The 17,929-nt window shown below is 36.4% G+C and overlaps 2 protein-coding genes across 2 annotated transcripts in view; one reads left to right on the top strand and one right to left on the bottom strand.

The window, feature by feature from the left end:
• Positions 1 to 4,158: 4,158 nt before the first annotated feature.
• On the top strand, positions 4,159 to 7,730 carry cdk5r1b (cyclin dependent kinase 5, regulatory subunit 1b (p35)). Its single transcript, XM_060890388.1, has one exon. The coding sequence runs from the start codon at positions 4,173 to 4,175 to the stop codon at positions 5,085 to 5,087; it is 915 nt and encodes a 304-aa protein (XP_060746371.1). The 5' UTR covers positions 4,159 to 4,172; the 3' UTR covers positions 5,088 to 7,730.
• Positions 7,731 to 9,257: 1,527 nt separating this feature from the next.
• myo1d (myosin 1D) overlaps positions 9,258 to 17,929 on the bottom strand; it is a 59,335-nt gene continuing 50,663 nt past the window's right edge. Inside the window, exon 22 of the mRNA XM_060858732.1 lies at positions 9,258 to 12,009. Within this exon, the coding sequence (XP_060714715.1) occupies positions 11,853 to 12,009 (157 nt within the window). The 3' untranslated portion in view covers positions 9,258 to 11,852. The remainder of the gene's footprint in view (positions 12,010 to 17,929) is intronic.

Raw genomic sequence — 17,929 nt, 5'->3', positions numbered from 1 at the left:
GCCCCGACAAATATGTAGTCACGAGCAAGAGCATTCTGGGGCTTGTAGTTCAACGTGGCTTCCCATTTGTTTTGATTTTCCTGGCGCCGTTTTAAAATCTATATATCAGAATACAAGTCAATTGATATGACCAATCAAACTGGCTAATGACTATAGAATTATATAGTAGTAGAAGTATATCTCCTATTCCTGTTTCCTGTTTTAAAGTGCACTCTGTGCAAAAATGTGTATTATTATTTTCCTGTACTGTGTTGTATTTTGCACTTTATTTCTTATATGTATCTTATTTGTTGCACTTGTCCTATGTGCCTTGAGCCGCTTTGCTTTCTGTAATGTTTGCACTCAAAGATTTCAATCCAAATATTATACAATGTATAAATTTATGTGTGTGACATATAAAGAACTTGAACTTGATCTCAACAATAAAGTTAATAGCTTTTCATCTTGAGTTTGCGTGTTCTCCTAAAGATTCAGATTACTCTTTCATGGTACTCTGGTTTCCACTCCCAGCCCAAAGACATTACACAATATTGTTATTTGCACTACTCACACTTTATGTACATAACTGACCAGTCATATATTCTGTATTCATATTTAATACTCACACTGTATATATTGTATCGCATCGTCTGCATTTTCTTGTATAGTTTATATAATATAGTGTTATATATGTCTGTACTTTTGAGAGTCACAAACAGCTGGAACCAAATTCCTTGTGTGTGTCAACACACTTGGCCAATAAAGCTGGTTCTGATTTTGATTCTAATTCTGATTCTGTTCTGATCCATTGTAGGCCGACAGACATTTCTATTTGTCTGTAGTGCATGAAGCATGAGTGTTGTGATGGGTATGTGGATTTCTGTAGACAACTGTAACAGAAATTTTTGCTTATGGTTCACTGCGGGTGAACCCACTTTGAGAACCACAGGTGAGTAGGACTAAATAACTGCTGCAGAATCTCCATTTTGTTTTCACTACAAAATGAATGGTTTCAATATTCTACTCTCTAGTTCCTAAGTGGTCAAAAAGGATTGCAAACAGTTTTAGAGGAGAAAAAAATGGATGTAGAACATGTAATTGTCTTTTCACTTGTCCTTCTTGTAAAAGGTTTACAGGTTCTTTAGTGTGTTTTGCTATAAGAGAGTAACCACTTAAGAAAGATATGATGATATGAATCCCTAGAACTACAACTATAACTCTCTTAATGACTCTGCAAAGCAACCATGATACAAAGCTGTATGACACTTATACAGCTTTATAATAATAATACTAATAATAATAATAATAATAATAATAATAATAATAATAATAATAATAATAATAATAATGTTATTATTATTATTATTATTATTATTATTATTGTTGTTGTTGTTGTTGTTGTTGTTGTTATTATTATTATTATTATTATTATTATTATTATTATTATTATTATTATTATTATTATTATTATTATTATTACGAATGTTCAGTTTCAACAGCATGCAGTTACACTACAATGCAATAGGACTAACAGTAGGGCCAAGGATACATTTTTTTAAAACAAGCCTAATATAAAGCTTTTTTTCCTCAGAAGATTTATTCATTTTCACATGCTTATTTATTAGATGATGTTTATTTCAACACGTGATTCATTTCAATACGTGATTTTTCAAATTCGATTCTTTTACATTCTTTTCTACATATAGCCTTTTCATATTTTAACTCCACATGAGTCACTGTCTTTCAAATGTCTATTTTTCACATGTAGAACATTTTATTTATCACATTTATTCACATGCTTTCACGTGATTTCTTGAGTTCACGTGTGCAGTTTCAGGATATGCGCCATATGTTGAAATTCATTTTTACGTGATTGTCACATGATCATCTATTGCACATATTACTCACATGTCAAAATCATGTATGTGAAACTAGTTTTTTCCGGAAGGGAAAGTATTGTTCAGATGTAAAATGAAAGCACGGGGTGCATGGTGTTAGAAACAGAGGAGGATGTTAGAGGGTTTTGTTGAAGCTCTCTGTAATGTGTGTGGGTGGAGGGAGCTGTGTGAAATCAGGAGCAGAAACAGGGCGCAGAGAGGCGCTGCATCACTGCTGTAGCACAAAGCTGAGGTGAGCTTAGACCGATAGCGCTGCTTCATCCCTCCATCTCAGCATCTCTGACCAACACACACACACACACACACACACACACACACACACACACACACACACACACACACACACACACACACAGAGAGAGAGAGAGAGAGAGAGAGAGAGAGAGCAGCAAAAGCACCAGAGCACATCACTGACTGCATGCCCACACCTCTGGCAACACTGACGGATTCTGCTTGTTTTTATTTATTTTTTGTTAACGACTTTTTTCTTTTTGGATTAGTTCTTTATTTATGTTACTCGTGCTTTTTATTTATTTACAACGCATTCCTTGATATGGTTGTTCGAGTTTTCCATTGATGCGCAGCATATTAAAGGATACAGGGAAGCAGCCATTATACTGCGGCTCTTGTTTTCTCACATTCTCGTAAGCAAAATCGTGCGGTAAGTACAATGAATATCTTCATAGATTACGACTATAGCGAGATATGAAGATAAAACATATGGAGAATGAACTGTAAAACAAAGGATAGATCCTAATTATATTAGATTAACAGCCCTGTTTAGTTAAATGTGCTTCCTTTTTATCCCAGTGGCTTCATTGTAAACACGGACTGGTTGAAATATTATTGAATACAGATGGTTGATGAGCTGTGATGAAAAACATGTAGGAGGAAAGGAAATATCCGCAGGCCTACACCCAGCAGAGCATTTTACGAGCACTGCACATTTTCAGAACCTTGGACAGCCGCATCACATCCCGCATCGCCCTGTCCTCAGTTCATCACCTACTAATAAACATCACAATACTGCCGAAATGTTTCATCTCGTAATGCAAAGGATTATCTAGCAAAATAGGATAAACACAGATCAGCGTATTTCCGAGAGCAGATATAGTCGATCTCTGTTGCAGAACGGATCGATTCCTCACATATCTTCAGCTTTACCCTCGCTATTCAGCATTATTATTTTGCTTATTGTACATTGGGATTTTTCCCATCTGTAATGTCAACAGCTGTCCATAAGACGTAACACAGCTATTCTTTTTTTTATCAGAAATTGACGTTCAAGTTATGACTTTTGCAGGTTTGTATTCATCCTTGAAACTGCTTTCTGATTTATATAGTAGGTACATGTGAACTATAGGCTACAACATGGCAGATAAAGCAGATCCTCTATTATGATGGCAAATTTATGATGAGATTTTTTCTCTATTTATTGACATAATAATAATAATAATAATAATAATAATAATAATAATAATAATAATAATAATAGGTGGATTTTATAGTTTGGCAGAGCATTTAATATTTCTTAGGCTTATCAATTACTTATCTAGATAGATTTGCATTTGAAATTACAATGTTCAGGTACAGGGATTTGTTCTTGGTGCAGATGTCAGCACAAATACCAAGATAAAGAATTTGCTGGGATAAATATATAATAATAATAATAATAATAATAATAATAATAATAATAATAATAATAATAATAATAATAATAATAAAGGACATATACATAGTGAGTCAGCAAGTATTTGACCCCTTTGCTATTTAATGTATTTTTTGTCCAAGCATGGTTTGTTAGATTTGGTATCTGTTACACACTTTGGACCAGTATTGTCAAAGACAAAAACAATCCATTGATGACGTATACTTGCACTGTGCTTCAGAATTTACTGGATGTGCACAATATCTGATTTATTTTCATTTATTTTTTTAATCTATGAGCTTCACATGTGAAAAAAACTTAATTCAGTATCAATGACAGTATTCTTCCATTAAAAAATAATAATTACACAGTTTATATGCAAATGCTTAATGAACTTGAAACTTCATTTCCTACAGGGGGTGGAGTAAAAGAATTCTGGAAGAAGGAAAGAGCTCAATTAGCCATTCTCCACCCAGACACCATTGTTGTCTCGGCTGAGCACCAGTTCATATTTTGATGCTGACCTTACACTAAGCCTGGTGTCTGGCTCTCCCTTTTTGGAAGTGTTGAGGCAAGCTCCTCTGCTCCAGTACCAGGCATATTCTGTTCATATTCTGTGAGGACTCCGCAGATCTATCTTTGGTATCATGGGGACCGTCCTGTCACTCTCTCCCAGCTACCGGAAGGCTGCCCTGTTCGAAGATGGTCCAGCCACAGTAGGCCCCTACACGGCTGTTCAAAACAGCAAGAATGCTAAAGACAAGAATTTGAAGCGTCACTCGCTCATCAACGTGTTACCGTGGAAGAGGATAGTAGCTGTTTCGACCAAGAAAAAGGGTTCTAAGAAAGTGCAGCCCAATACGACATACCAGAACAATGTCACCCATCTGAACAATGAAAACCTGAAGAAGTCACAGTCCTGTGCCAACCTCTCCACATTCACCCAGGAGCAGTCAAGCCCATCCAATCAAGGCTCTAAGAGCTCTAACAATGTGGCCTCATCTGTCAAGAAAGCACCCTTGTCCAATTCTAGTGTGGCTCCTGGTACACCCAAGAGGGTGATCGTTCAGGCCTCGACCAGCGAACTGCTGCGCTGCCTTGGAGAATTCCTGTGTCGGAGGTGCTACCGCCTCAAGCACCTTTCTCCTACTGACCCAGTGTTATGGCTGCGCAGTGTTGACCGTTCTCTGCTGCTGCAAGGCTGGCAGGACCAAGGTTTCATCACCCCAGCAAACGTTGTCTTTGTTTACATGCTCTGTCGAGATGTGGTCTCTTCAGAACTAGCAACAGAACACGAGCTGCAGGCAGTGCTTCTTACCTGTCTCTACTTATCCTACTCCTACATGGGCAATGAAATCTCCTATCCTCTAAAGCCATTCCTGGTGGAAAGCTCAAAGGAAACCTTCTGGGACCGTTGCCTGTCTATAATCAACCTGATGAGTGCCAAGATGCTGCAAATCAACTCAGACCCACACTACTTCACCCAGGTGTTTGCAGACCTCAAGAACGAGAGCCAGAAGGAAGAGGAGAGGAGCCGTTTACTCATTGGGCTAGACCGGTGAGGGAGCGCTGAAGAGTATAAAATGGGATTGCACCCTAGTCTGGTATTGTTGAATGGGATTCCAAATGTTTTAATACACAGCAGTCTCTATATTATAGAATGCATTTAATAAACATTAAATCTATACAAATTGACCCTTTTGAGAACAATTGGATCTCAAAGTTCCACCAGGTTTGTATATGATATATATGAAAGTTCAGGACAGATTTGCCAGACTTGGATGCACCCAAGTAGTCTTGTATGATCCATATTTAAATTCACCCACAAAAAACATCAAGAAGATCAAAAAACAACAACACAAAAACAACAAACAGTAGGAGTAGGGACATCAAATTACAAGTATGAATGTGTAGAAGCCTGAATGGACACAGCGTACTGGATATGTGCACTGCCTTTTGTTTAACAGTGTCGAGGACTAAGACTGTGACTATGAGGCAGAGGACATCACACCCACATTGTTGGATGCTTATTAAATAATACACACATTGGCTTAGTAGCAGTAAGTATAAATATGTCTTATGACAATAAGGAGAAAGGGGGCTCCAGTGATCCCTATATTTTATGGATGAATTTTGACATCGTGGCAGTGCTGCAGAACGGGGGTTTTAAAGACAATGGTGTTAAGCTGGAAAGGTGTTAGGCACACTGCTGTAAAAGGCCTACATTATTTTCATCAATATGGAATTAAGTTCTACTCTGCAGTGCAACTCTGGGGCTCTATCCAATGATAGATTTTCATGTTTTTTTTTTTGTTTTTTTGTTTTTTTGGTTTTTTTTTTACTCAGAAATGTAACTGAATGCATGTGTGCCATGCAATTTTATATGGTGTTTTGAGGGTTAAATGTTTTATTGATTTAATTCCACCGAATCTTTAAAACCAATTAGAGAATGCTGTTTTTTTTTTTGTTTGTTTTGTTTTATTTTTTAAAAACAGTGTATGTTTATTTAGCTATGCTTGCTACAGTGAGCCATGATTGTACAAAGTATCTTTTGTTGTTTTGTGTCACATTGTGTCACTGTCTAGTTGGGCAAGGATCCATATAGACAAAAAAAAAGCTTAATGTAAATTTTGCAAAAGCAGTGCCATACCTTTGTTGAAGATCATGTAGGTCTAAAAAATACACCAAAGGGGCAATCTTTGAAATAGTTGATTAATTCTAAGTAAGAATATCTATTCAGTCTTAATTTATTGTTGTTTATTTATTCTCTTAGCACATCCATTGTATTAAAAAATTTATTAATGTATTGTATAAATGACTAGTACAATGGCTACTTTGACATGTAGCATTTAGACGTAGATGATTTTTTGGTAAACCTGTTTACCTTTGGTGGAAATGAAGATTATGGGTGATGCATTTTGAAGGATTTAGCTAAGGATATTCCATCGAAGAGCTTCAGCTTCATTTTTAACCAGCAACAAATCTGAGTATCACCAAGGGTATTCATCAGTGCAACAAGGAACTTTGTTGGTTTCAGCCTAAGCTATAAATACCTGAGACCATTCTTCCTCTGCTGAGATGTTCCACATTTTTAGTAAAACAACAGGTAGAAGAGATAATCACTCACAGGCAGTCTAGCTCTGGCATTTTATGTCATGTAAAGTCTCCATGGGCTTACGAGCCAAAAATGAAGGAAATGGTCACATATGCTTGATTCTTATCCACAATTTAATGAATAAAATAATTGATCAAAGATGAGATTCTATTCAGTGTTTATACTGAATTAACATCATAATAAATAATATCATGAATCAGTTCTTAATATGGATAACTGACTTTGTCACCAGGTACAGTTTCTCTATTAGAGCAGAAAACCTCACTGTAATTTTGGAATCTGCAATTGCATCATGATATTAGTTCATCTTACACATCTCAGCAGTGATCAATTACGCATGCTTTCTCACAGTAGAATATTTCTTTACAGACATAGAAAAAGTGCTATTCATCATATAAGCACACATTACCATTTAGCTCTGTACAGTGTGTTGTTCCATGTTGGCTGTTTCTTGTTTTATGATGGCTGAAGGCTGACCCTAACAACTGAGACCTAAAGATGAATGGAATGGATGAAAGGGGGACTGTATGAATATGCGCCATTGCTGCTGCAATGCTGTGTCTTACAGACATACAGGAGGGCATACAGGAGTCGAGAGGAGAATGCGAGAGGTGGTCGTTAATTTGCAATGAGTTGACCAGATATTAAAGCGGAATAGCACCATACGGACTTGCACTTTTCTCCAGATCCTATTCGGGGAGAAATTTGAAGGGGCTTTCCAATCTCTTGGACTATTAAAGGGGAGTTCCCTTCATGCCTGCTTGCCATCACTTACCACCAATCACAACAATGCGCCATTTTCCCCTCACCGTACATCACTAGCTCATCATTTCTTAAAACGTATAAAAGATGGAACGAGAAAATTACCATTTTCTACAGTATCTTGTCATATTTCTTTGTAGAACAAAAAAAGAAACAGTGTTTCAACACAAAAAATGTAAGGCTCTCTCAATGACTGCATGTGTGCGTGAGAGTGAGAGTTCATTTGTATAGAAGAGTGTGTAAGGTATTTTTTTCCTATGGGGGCTGGGGACAATGCAAGGCAATGCTTTTAAGATGGGAAAACAACATGGGCTGGTACTTGCGTGGTGGGTGGGCAGGGTATTGAACTGTTACAAGAACAAAAGAAAAAGCTGTTGCTGTAATAGTTTTTTTTCCCTGTTCAGTTCTGCTTATTTTTATTTATTTTTGTACTGTGATGGAAAAAAATGCACTGATCGTTAAAGATGCACAACTGTGTGGCTGTCATTATTTTTTCTAGATGTATTTGTTTCATTAAACTCAACGGAAAAGAGATTGCACAGTAGTTCGGAGATTCACAGGGGTTTAGATGCAGACGATGTTCCAGTTATCTGTGGCTAGAAGCCAACTGACTGTGCTTTCTCGTTGGGAAAGATGGCATTTACCATCTCCTTTGTCAATCAGAGACACTATTCAATGTGAGCTCATGTATGTAGAAGAGGGCAGGTAGTGCCTAGCTTTAAGTGTGTTACACTGCATTGTGTCACATTATGAGCAGCAGTTCAAAAAAGATGCAATAGGAAGGCTTTACATGTCTCAGAGAAGCATGTGTTAGCCCTAACCTCCCTAGGAACTGCCATATATTGGGGAGAGCCAGTGACCAAATTACAGTAGGTCAAGCCTCTGACATAAAGACAGATTGGTCAATAATTTATCAATTTAAAGAAAGAGAGCTATGAAGAGAGATGGTGCTTATTCCTCAAATTCTCTAGGACTAGAATCCCCAAAGCTGTTCTTACAGAGATTGACCAATGCCTTGCTTTATTTATAGGGTTCTCTAAAAACCAAATAAATATTCCACTTTAGACCAGTTTAATCTCACTATGATACAATGCTACAACTTTCACTATTGAACAAGTCTGTGAGCCCCTGACATTTTTTTTTGGAAATTTCATGATGTCACAGGAGTCGAAGTATCTGTGCCAAGCCGTTTCACTGACCCGGGTTTAAGAGGTTTAAAATTAGGGAGAAAAATGTCTTTTTGTGTACATTATATAGCTAACGATGTCTCAGCAACTCTTTTACTAATCCAGCTCTTTAAATTTAAATTAGTTCAAAATTTAAATTGTGAACTAAAATCTCATTTGTTTCTATTATAATCATTACAGATGCTTGTTTTGTTGTAGTGCACAGTCAGCTCAGGGGGATTATTCCACAAAAAATCACTCCTGACACAAGAAATGAACTCATCTTGATCTTAGTCATATTACTCATTTTCACTTTCCTATTTCCTTTGACAGATATAATACAGAAAATGACAATAAAAATGTAATGATTAATGTATCACGGTTGACTGAACAGAATGATTTTCAAGCCCTGACATGACTAAAGCGTTGCCTGTTCAGCACTGAAACTGATTCAGTGTATTATGCAGGTTTCTCTGCATTCAGGATGAATCCCATACTGAAGTGGGTGTTAGAGCGGCATGAGATGAGTCTGGGTTTCTGTATGTGTGAGAATAAGTTCCATCAGTACATGTACAATGAATACTAAATGATCAGCCAACAATAGTGCTGTCATTGTGATTCATACTGTTTGTTCCTGAAGAATTTATCACCAAGAAAAATAACACATTACACAACACATACAAACATAGTTTATCAAGTACTGGATATTTATTGAGCAGTGATATTTGGTATAACATATATGATTATACCCAATAATTGACTATTATTATAGATTAGGCAACAAAATAGAGCAGGTCTCTGTTTTTTTAAGCCATTTTGATTTACGGCTACTTAACAAAATAAAAACGTCTTTTCTTTAGAGTTTGGATGATGAAATGTGTTGTCACGTGTTGAAGAAAAGCCAGCACTAATATACAATTCAAAAGCCCAGTTCAATGTCCAATTATGACTAACATCAAAAAAAAATACACATTCATAATGTTCCCTCTTTACTTGATGGAAATCTGTGTATCAAAATTAAGCAATGAATTAATTAAATAAATGAAATATAAAATTAGGCACATACATTATCAGGTGGAAGAGCAAAATTATACAGATTAGAACAGGAGACAAACATTCAGACGATTTCAGCATTGAACCAAATCACAGAAATTCACCTTAAGGAAGACCCCAGAAACAAAGATCATATAAACAAGAATAAGAGAATATCATGACTAAATTTCAAGAGTGAATATAAGAAAATTTGCAAAATTACAATCTTAACTCTTTAACAAGGTGTTGGAAAGTGGTACAAGATTTCTCAATCAATATCCATTCTGATTCTACAAAAATGATATTAGAAACAGAGAACTAAAAAAAAAAATACAAAGAATAAAATCAGAGGCAAAAATAAACCTCTTTGATGTTCAATATGCAAAATGGTGGGATGCTTGAATGAGCATTGTATATACTGCACTGATGTAGAGCACACTATAAAAGCTTGGTCCTTTGCTCCTGAGCAGGGAGTTATCCTGGTGTGTAGCACCTGTCTGATAACGAATCTGTAAGCTAAAAGTGGGCTGTCTTAAAACCAGACAGAAACGTGTGTTGTTTATGACAGGGTTGGCATGGTATGGGGATAAATAGTGTGGAAACTAGTACAGGTGATGATATGCAAAGCCATCTAAGAAAAATTAACCAGCCTTCGAAAGTGGATGTGAGCAGCAAAGCACAGTCAAGAGCGTGTAGGCTGAAAAAAGGAACTAATGATGGAAATTTACATTTAGCCTTTTCCTTTCAAAGCCACAACAACTCTGCTGGCTCCAAGCCTGTACATTCACTTATAAATATTAATAAAGTAACTGACAGAAGGCACTAAATTTAGCGATGCTTAATGCTACAGCACAATAAGACCAGGTTATTATCAGCATAGTGTATATTATACCACAGACATGTGCTAGACCTTCAAGCCCCTCATAATTAAAGAGTAATTATAAAGCTGATATATGGAGCTTGGAATGACCAGCATTACATTTCTTCAGTACTTTATCACTACTATTCTCAGCCACCTCAAAATCTAGGTTAGACATGCTGGGACTTTACAGTAAAACTATACAATACTAATGCATTTAATATGAATAATCGAAGGCGTTACATTGTGGATTGTGAGGAAAAACTTTCTTCTTCTTCTTCTTCAAAAAAAAAAGAAGGAATGTTCTTTGCTGTCAAACAGCAATATTCTGATCTTTGAAACAGTGTCTTTCTTTGTATACTGTATGTGAAAAGTGAGATCTAACACACTACATGTTTGCTTTGAATTAATATTGCACAAGGAAGAACTTTGATCATTATTATATTTTCAAGTGTGAGCAGGTTAAGAACTAAGCAACAAACACTGTGGCTTCCTTCGATTTAAAACAACAAACAACAAACAAAAAAAAAACAGCTCTTTGGAAAACAAAAGCAAATATTCACGTTCTCTGCAGAACGTGTTTTAATTTCCTACACAAAAGTGACTGTATATAAACAATATACAATTTATATAAACTGTGGTTCACTTTCTCTTCTTGTACATCAACATACAACATCTTGCAAGTTTCATGACTGAAAAAATGCATGACAAGTATTTAAGTTATGAGAGATTTTTATGCTCCTCTCTGAGCACTCAGCAAGTTTATGGATATGATCAACACATCCTTCTACAAAACATACACTGAATAAGCCTAAATATTTCCTATATGGCCACTAAGACCTGTGATGTACAAAAAGCTAAACTCTAGCCGCACTAGGTCCCAAATGTCTGCTATATTAAAACTTGTTTAAGGAGAAACCTGCTATATTCTCCTTAAACAAGAATAACAGCCATAAAAAAAAAAAGAAAAAAAAAAGAAAAAAAAAACCCACTTTCCAGCATTATCAAAATATTACATCTTATTAGCATATTCCTAAGGCTTGTATTTTGACCAAGATGGCACCCCATCATGACTGTCTTGGTGCGCTTTGTTTCTTTTTGCGTTTTTTTTTAAATATGGCTTTTTAAAATATATTCGTCCCTTTATTTGGCTGAAAGTGCAAATAAATAAATCTACCATGACATCACTGATGCACTTCTTAAGTGTAGTGTATGTAATCACTTAGGACTTCTTTTATTCATCCTGTGTTTTATGATTATACTGAATAGAAATGTGAAAATCAGGGACATTGATTTTAACCTCTAGATGTCTGATTTGGAGAAAGTTCTTTCTCTAGCCAACAAAGTATGGCTTACATGTTGAAATTCCGGACTCGATGACAGCGGCTGTGGTTTAGTTGCCTGGCACTGCAAGTATGTAGCCTGATCGACTCTTGGTGAAGTCAGGTTGTGATTGGTTGATCTTGGGCTCCACCACGATGGTACACTTTCGACCATTCATACTGCACTGAATTGGGCTTACAATATTCACCTGGAGCTTCCTCTTCTCACTAGAACAAATGAGAAAAAATAGAAAGATTAAATCAAGAGAACTAAAAAAATAAAAGATGGTTCATTCCTTCAGTCAGCTGAATGTACCAGTTACTTTGTGTGGACATTTGTTTCTACCGTCTCAAAACATAAATACATTTTGTATTGTTCTTCAGAGCAACACCGAAAGGCTCCCATGTGACTAGCTGTATGGAAAAGCACAATTACAAACTCTATAGCTTCAAGCAATTATCTTGGATAACAGTATATCTCAAGTGCTTTTTGAGAAGGAAATCAGATTTAATTAAATCCCCTCAATGGCTATACACACCTTTTAGTTGCTGCCTCTTCCATATAACAATAATTACAATACCAATATAGTCATGTTATAGTCGTATAGAAAAACATAATAAAATGAAGAAATAAGACATGAGCAATGATAAAACACAATATCCTTAAATGACTACAACTCAGTTTAAGCATGAATACTTTAGCTAATCCTCTCTGAGGATGACCTTCACAGGGAAGTTTTCACAAGAAATCCCCCTCATGAAAAATACCCTCAACAATAACTCTGCCATTCCACTCACATGTACCCAAGTTACAATGTGAGACAGGTTGCTCTAGCCCTTGTCTCTCAAGGAATGCGTTGTAAAAAAAAAATAAAAAGCACAACTAACATAAATAAAAAACGAATACAATAGGCCTTAACAAAAAAAAAATTATTGAAACAAGCAGAATCTGTCAGTGTTGCCAGAGGTGGATGTGGGCATGTAGTCAGTGATGTGCTCTGGTGCTTTGGCAGTGCTCTCTCTCTTTCTGTGTGTGTGTGTGTGTGTGTGTGTATAGGTGTGTGTGTGTGTGTGTGTGTGTGTGTAGGTGTGTGTGTTGTTCACTGTCAACAGCCAAGTAAGCTATGATTCGGTCAGAGCAGAAAACCGACTCCTCTTACAGCAAACTTACAGGACAGGAAACATTCTTCATCTCTTATAAAATACAGTAACATGAGTTTCTTTAATTCACACAACAAGAATAAAAAGAAATTGCAGATTTGAGTGGTTTTCAATATTTTGTAAAATATCAGCTGCCATTCTCTCACGCAGTTTGACCAGTCACAGTAATGCAATCATCTAAAATCCACACAACTGATGCTTCATTTCAGTATGCAGGAGAAAGAAAGAACAAAACCAAAACCATATTTTGAGTGCAGTCTGTAGAGCTCAAAGGCTTTCCAGTGGAAACTAACAGAATGCCAATGACATATTTGTACCACTGCTGGCATTTTCTCAATATTTTGGAGTTTTAAAAAATATTTCTCAACAAAGGGATTGTTTGGTGGTCAGTAAAAAACAAAAAAATCTTGCTTTGCTTTCACTTGTTCCATTAAATTAAAAGTTTTACATTGTTCATTCATCATCAGTAACCACATTATACTGGTCAGGGTCAATGTGGATCCGCTTCCTATCCTTGGAACGCTGGGTGTGAGGTGGGATTTTGGGGCAATTTAGCAAACCAAGCAACAAGCATGTTTTTAGGAGATGAGAGGAAACAGAGGAAACACAATAACACAATTAAATCCAGAAAACACAATTAAACCCAGGACCATGTAGCTGTGAGGAAGCAACACTTTATGATTTGCTTCCATGCTCCTTTTTGGCATCATAATATATTTCACACGTATAATAGAAGGAATCATTTAGAAACGTCAATCCCAACTACTCAAGCCTGTCCATTTCCAGGCATTCCAGATTCACAATCAACTAAAAGCACATTATTTTCTGAAATCTGAAAGTGTCAAACAATTATGGTCAAAGCCTGTGGTTGTTATAACAATACCTTAACAAATACAGAATTCATCGTTTTTTGTTTGTCCCTCTATAAGGACTGTTAATGCTTTCTGAGTTAGAAAACTTTTGTTTCTGTTTCTTTTCCAGGTAGACAGAAGAATTGTTTATTAAAAGCACAAAAATTTTCAGTGTCCCTTAAGTAGGAGGACTGAATCCACAGCAGCAGCTCAGTGTTTTTGTGATCCTTTAAATCTGACTTGACATAATATTTCCAAGTGACTACTGTGGAATCCGTTATTTCTTAAGGTCACTGATGTCAAATTCTAGAATTGATAAGCAGGACAGATAATTAGCAACAGACACATCTACAAATTGAAAAGGAAAAAAGGTTGTGAACTGATTATTCAAGAGTCACCTCCACTGTACCAGACTTGGTCACTAGGGGAACAGGAGCAAAGCACGACACATGGCCCACAGGAAAATCAATTCTTTCCAGTTCTCTTTTTCTCCCCATGCGGTTCAATAAGACCAAAAAGCGAACCAAAAGAAAGAGAAAGAGAGAGAGAGAGAGAGAGAGAGAGAGAGAGAGAGAGAGAGAGAGAGAGAATGCAAAAATGAAAGAGCACCATATATCTGTTAACCAGCAGGAGGTTTAAGGATGGTGCTGCTCCAAGACACTGTTTAGAAGTAAAAGAAAAAAAAACACCTCACACTGGCTACCTGGACAAGACTCCTGGTATGGCCTTCATCTTTTACTAAGACCACAGCATATGCTGCTGAGCTTTAGACAGCCTAAAAACACCAGCCACATCTAATCAATACTTTGCCTGTAGGTTATCGGCATCCAATCCAAGAGAGACTTGATTTACTTGGGGAAAAAGGGAGAGAATAGCAAAGACATGGGGAGAAGATAAATGCTCTCACTCTCTCTTTCTCTCTATCTGCTTTCCAAATATAGCAGAAATGCTTCAGGCTAATTTGCCCCTCCACTTCAGAAAGAAAAGTATGGTGCTTCATGGGAGTTGGGGAGTAGCAACACACCATCCTTCAATTCATTCATTCTTCTTCAGAAGAAAGGCTCCTTAACTCCTGGCACAGAACATTTTCATGAGTTTTTTCTCTTTTTTTTTTTGGGTCAATCTGTTGCTCACGTGTCTGCAGCACAAACACTCCTCACATGCACTCTCTCCCTCTCCCTCTCTCTGATGTAGTTGGGTTGAGGTACTGTATACTACTGTCTGCAAATCACACCTTGCATTGAAAGAAAAATATGAGTAATTATGATTAAAGTTTGTTTAAGGCTCCATAATTATAATTTGCTTTGCTGTGGTACAATTTAATATATACCAAAACTGGACACTTTATAAAAATGGCTAATAAATTGATTTATTTTGTGCTAAGTGACAAGTGTACTAGATCCTAGATCTAGTCAAGTGTACTAGAATCATGGATGATAGTAAATGCAAATATGGGGAATAATTTCAAGAGGTCCTGAGGTGGACAACTGTAGCAAAGTTCTTTGATTCTCTCTCTCTCTCTCTCTCTCTCTCTCTCTCTCTCTCTGACTTTGAAAAGAAACAAAGGAAAAAGGAGGAAGATAAACTGTTAAGAAGATTAGGAAATAGGTCATTTAGAGGCATAGAGAAAACAGCTTAACAAAATAAATACAGGAAGGACAGAGACAAAAGTGGAAGGAATTTTGAGAGAATGTCAGAGATACTGACGAAGCTCTGCAGTAAATCAATGCACATATACAAAAAAAAAGCAAAGCAGAACATTGACTGTGCCCCATATAGAAGATCTCAGAGCCCAAGGGTGCTGTGTGTATCAGCATTACACATATATAGAGCCTGCAAATAAGCCAAACTAAGCATGTGTGCTTTAAAGGGATAATTATTAATTATTTCATGACGAGGTGTGGTGAATTATCTATACATAAGGTTTTAAATACACACTGACAGGAATTAACCTGTGAGTAGATTCAATTGAAGAGTAAATTGGTGCTCATAGTGTCAGCTTCCTTATAACAAGAACACACACATCTGTGCACAAGACAATCTGGTCCTAAGAATTCCCAGCACAATGGGACAAATGCCCCCTAAAAAAAAGGCACCCGAACATCCTCGCTCGGTTGTAATATTCCCATTCAGCACAAAATGCTTTTAATTCCCAAGGTATTTGTTTTTCATAGATACTGTTGTCCAGTCATCATAACAACCATTAACTGTGTCAATTAATAAAACATCTACTTCGCTGTAAGGTTTGTGTTGTTCTCTTCTATTCTTCATATTAGTCGATTCGGGTAATTACCATTAAAAATCATTTTCTTGTGTTAACTCTTATACACTGGAATCCCAACAGTGTGCATCTGCTGATTTTCATTAAAAAAATCTAAAGCTTAAATTTATACATTTTGATTTGTTTTTTATTTATACATTTTTAACCAAGGTAATTACATGACTAAGATAGAGTTTTTATAACCAGCAAGTTTTTATTAACAGCAAATCAATTTTTTCAAACATTAAAACATCACTGTCAAGAAACTTATATGTAAAAATATATAAATATATTATGCATATTTAAGCTGTTCGTTGTAACATAAAATGTCTGAGGATGAAAATAATAAAGACATAATAAAGAGAGTTCTTATTAAGAACTAACTAACTAACTAACTATCTATCTATCTACATTTACATTTACAGCATTTAGCATACACCCTTATCCAGAGTGACTTACAACTGAGCAACTGAGGGTTAAGGGCCTTGCTCAGGGGCCCAGCAGTGGCAGCTTGGTGGACCTGGGGTTCGAACTCATGACCTTCCGATCAGTAGCCCAACACCTTAACCACTGAGCTACCACATCCCCACTACCTAGACATCTAGACATAGATATGTATATATGTATATATATACACACACACACATATACACACAGTACAATGTCAAATTCCTATGTCAAATTTATTTGACATTAATGCATGCTGAAGTAAAAAGTTTAAAAGTTTAAATCTATTCCAGTTAAAGACAAATTAATTGAAGAATTCATTAAATCCCGCCCAAAACCCACTGTGTAGATTTAATCTTTTCAGAAATCTATTGCTAAAATCTGAACTTGCATTTCAAACATAATATTTATGAGAAAAGACCAAACCATAAATAACTAAAAAGCACCACAATAATGGTCAAATACTTCATGAATATTAATACAACAACTACTAATACTAATACTAATAATCATCATCATCATCATCATCATCTTCTTCTTCTTCTTTAGTGCGAGCTTTCTAGGCCTCCAGCAGATTTAGGACCTTTCGCTGGTATATAGTCATTTATCAAGATGCTCACAATATAGACAAAATGTAACAAAATGTAAATGCTTGCCAGACTTGGATTAAATGCCAGTTCACTGCAGGAAACATCACATATTCCAACACTCACTCACATCTATGGTTCCCGTTGTGTAGCCAGGACACCCGCTGACATGTTTTTAAGAGGTGGGATAAAACTATGGAGCCTGGATGACGTTCACAAGAAATCTGGAATTAGAAACCAGACACTGGATATATGGAGTGTTTTGCCAAAAGGTGTACTGAATGTCTAAAGAACTGCCATTAGACCTCTATTAGCAGTGACTATAAAAAGTGTTTATGGTCTTTTTTCAGTACAGGGAAACAAGCCAAAATTACAATCCAAGGTAATCACACAGTCGCTAAAGACAGGTAGGTAGATTAGTGTTCAGGCTCAAAAATGCTTGTGAATTATATTACCTGATATGCTGAAAGATGTTAAAAAGAGGAGTGTCTGTATTAACACTTCAGTCTGAATTTATCTATGACTAACAGCTCTGCCTCTCTACCTATTCCAACATCCATTCACTAATATCAGAATTCACTGCATCTATGCTAATGAGACTCAACACTGATTAATGGCTGGTGCCTTACACTGGTGTTGGAATAAAATGCAAGGATGGAAGGAGTAGGAGGAAGAACCAGACAGCAGGAGAAGTGTTAATTAATGTCAGTGCTTGTGCGATATGGAAGGCTCAAAGGGATAAGGAAAAGGCATGAGGCTGGCAACAGCTGCCTTGTTAGATACAGACATACAAGGAAAAGATGAATGCATGTTGCATGAGCACTAACTGTGTAGTGGGTTAG

Source organism: Tachysurus vachellii, chromosome 2 (assembly GCF_030014155.1).
Source record: "Tachysurus vachellii isolate PV-2020 chromosome 2, HZAU_Pvac_v1, whole genome shotgun sequence".
NCBI classification, from domain to species: Eukaryota; Metazoa; Chordata; class Actinopteri; order Siluriformes; family Bagridae; genus Tachysurus; species Tachysurus vachellii.
The sequence above is the reverse complement of the archived record's forward strand: the minus strand, read 5'-3'. Positions and strand labels throughout refer to the sequence as shown.

Coding starts and splice junctions, on each gene's coding strand:
- cdk5r1b (XM_060890388.1), top strand. CDS start 4,173: ATGGGGACCGTCCTGTCACTCTCTCCCAGCTACCGGAAGGCTGCCCTG.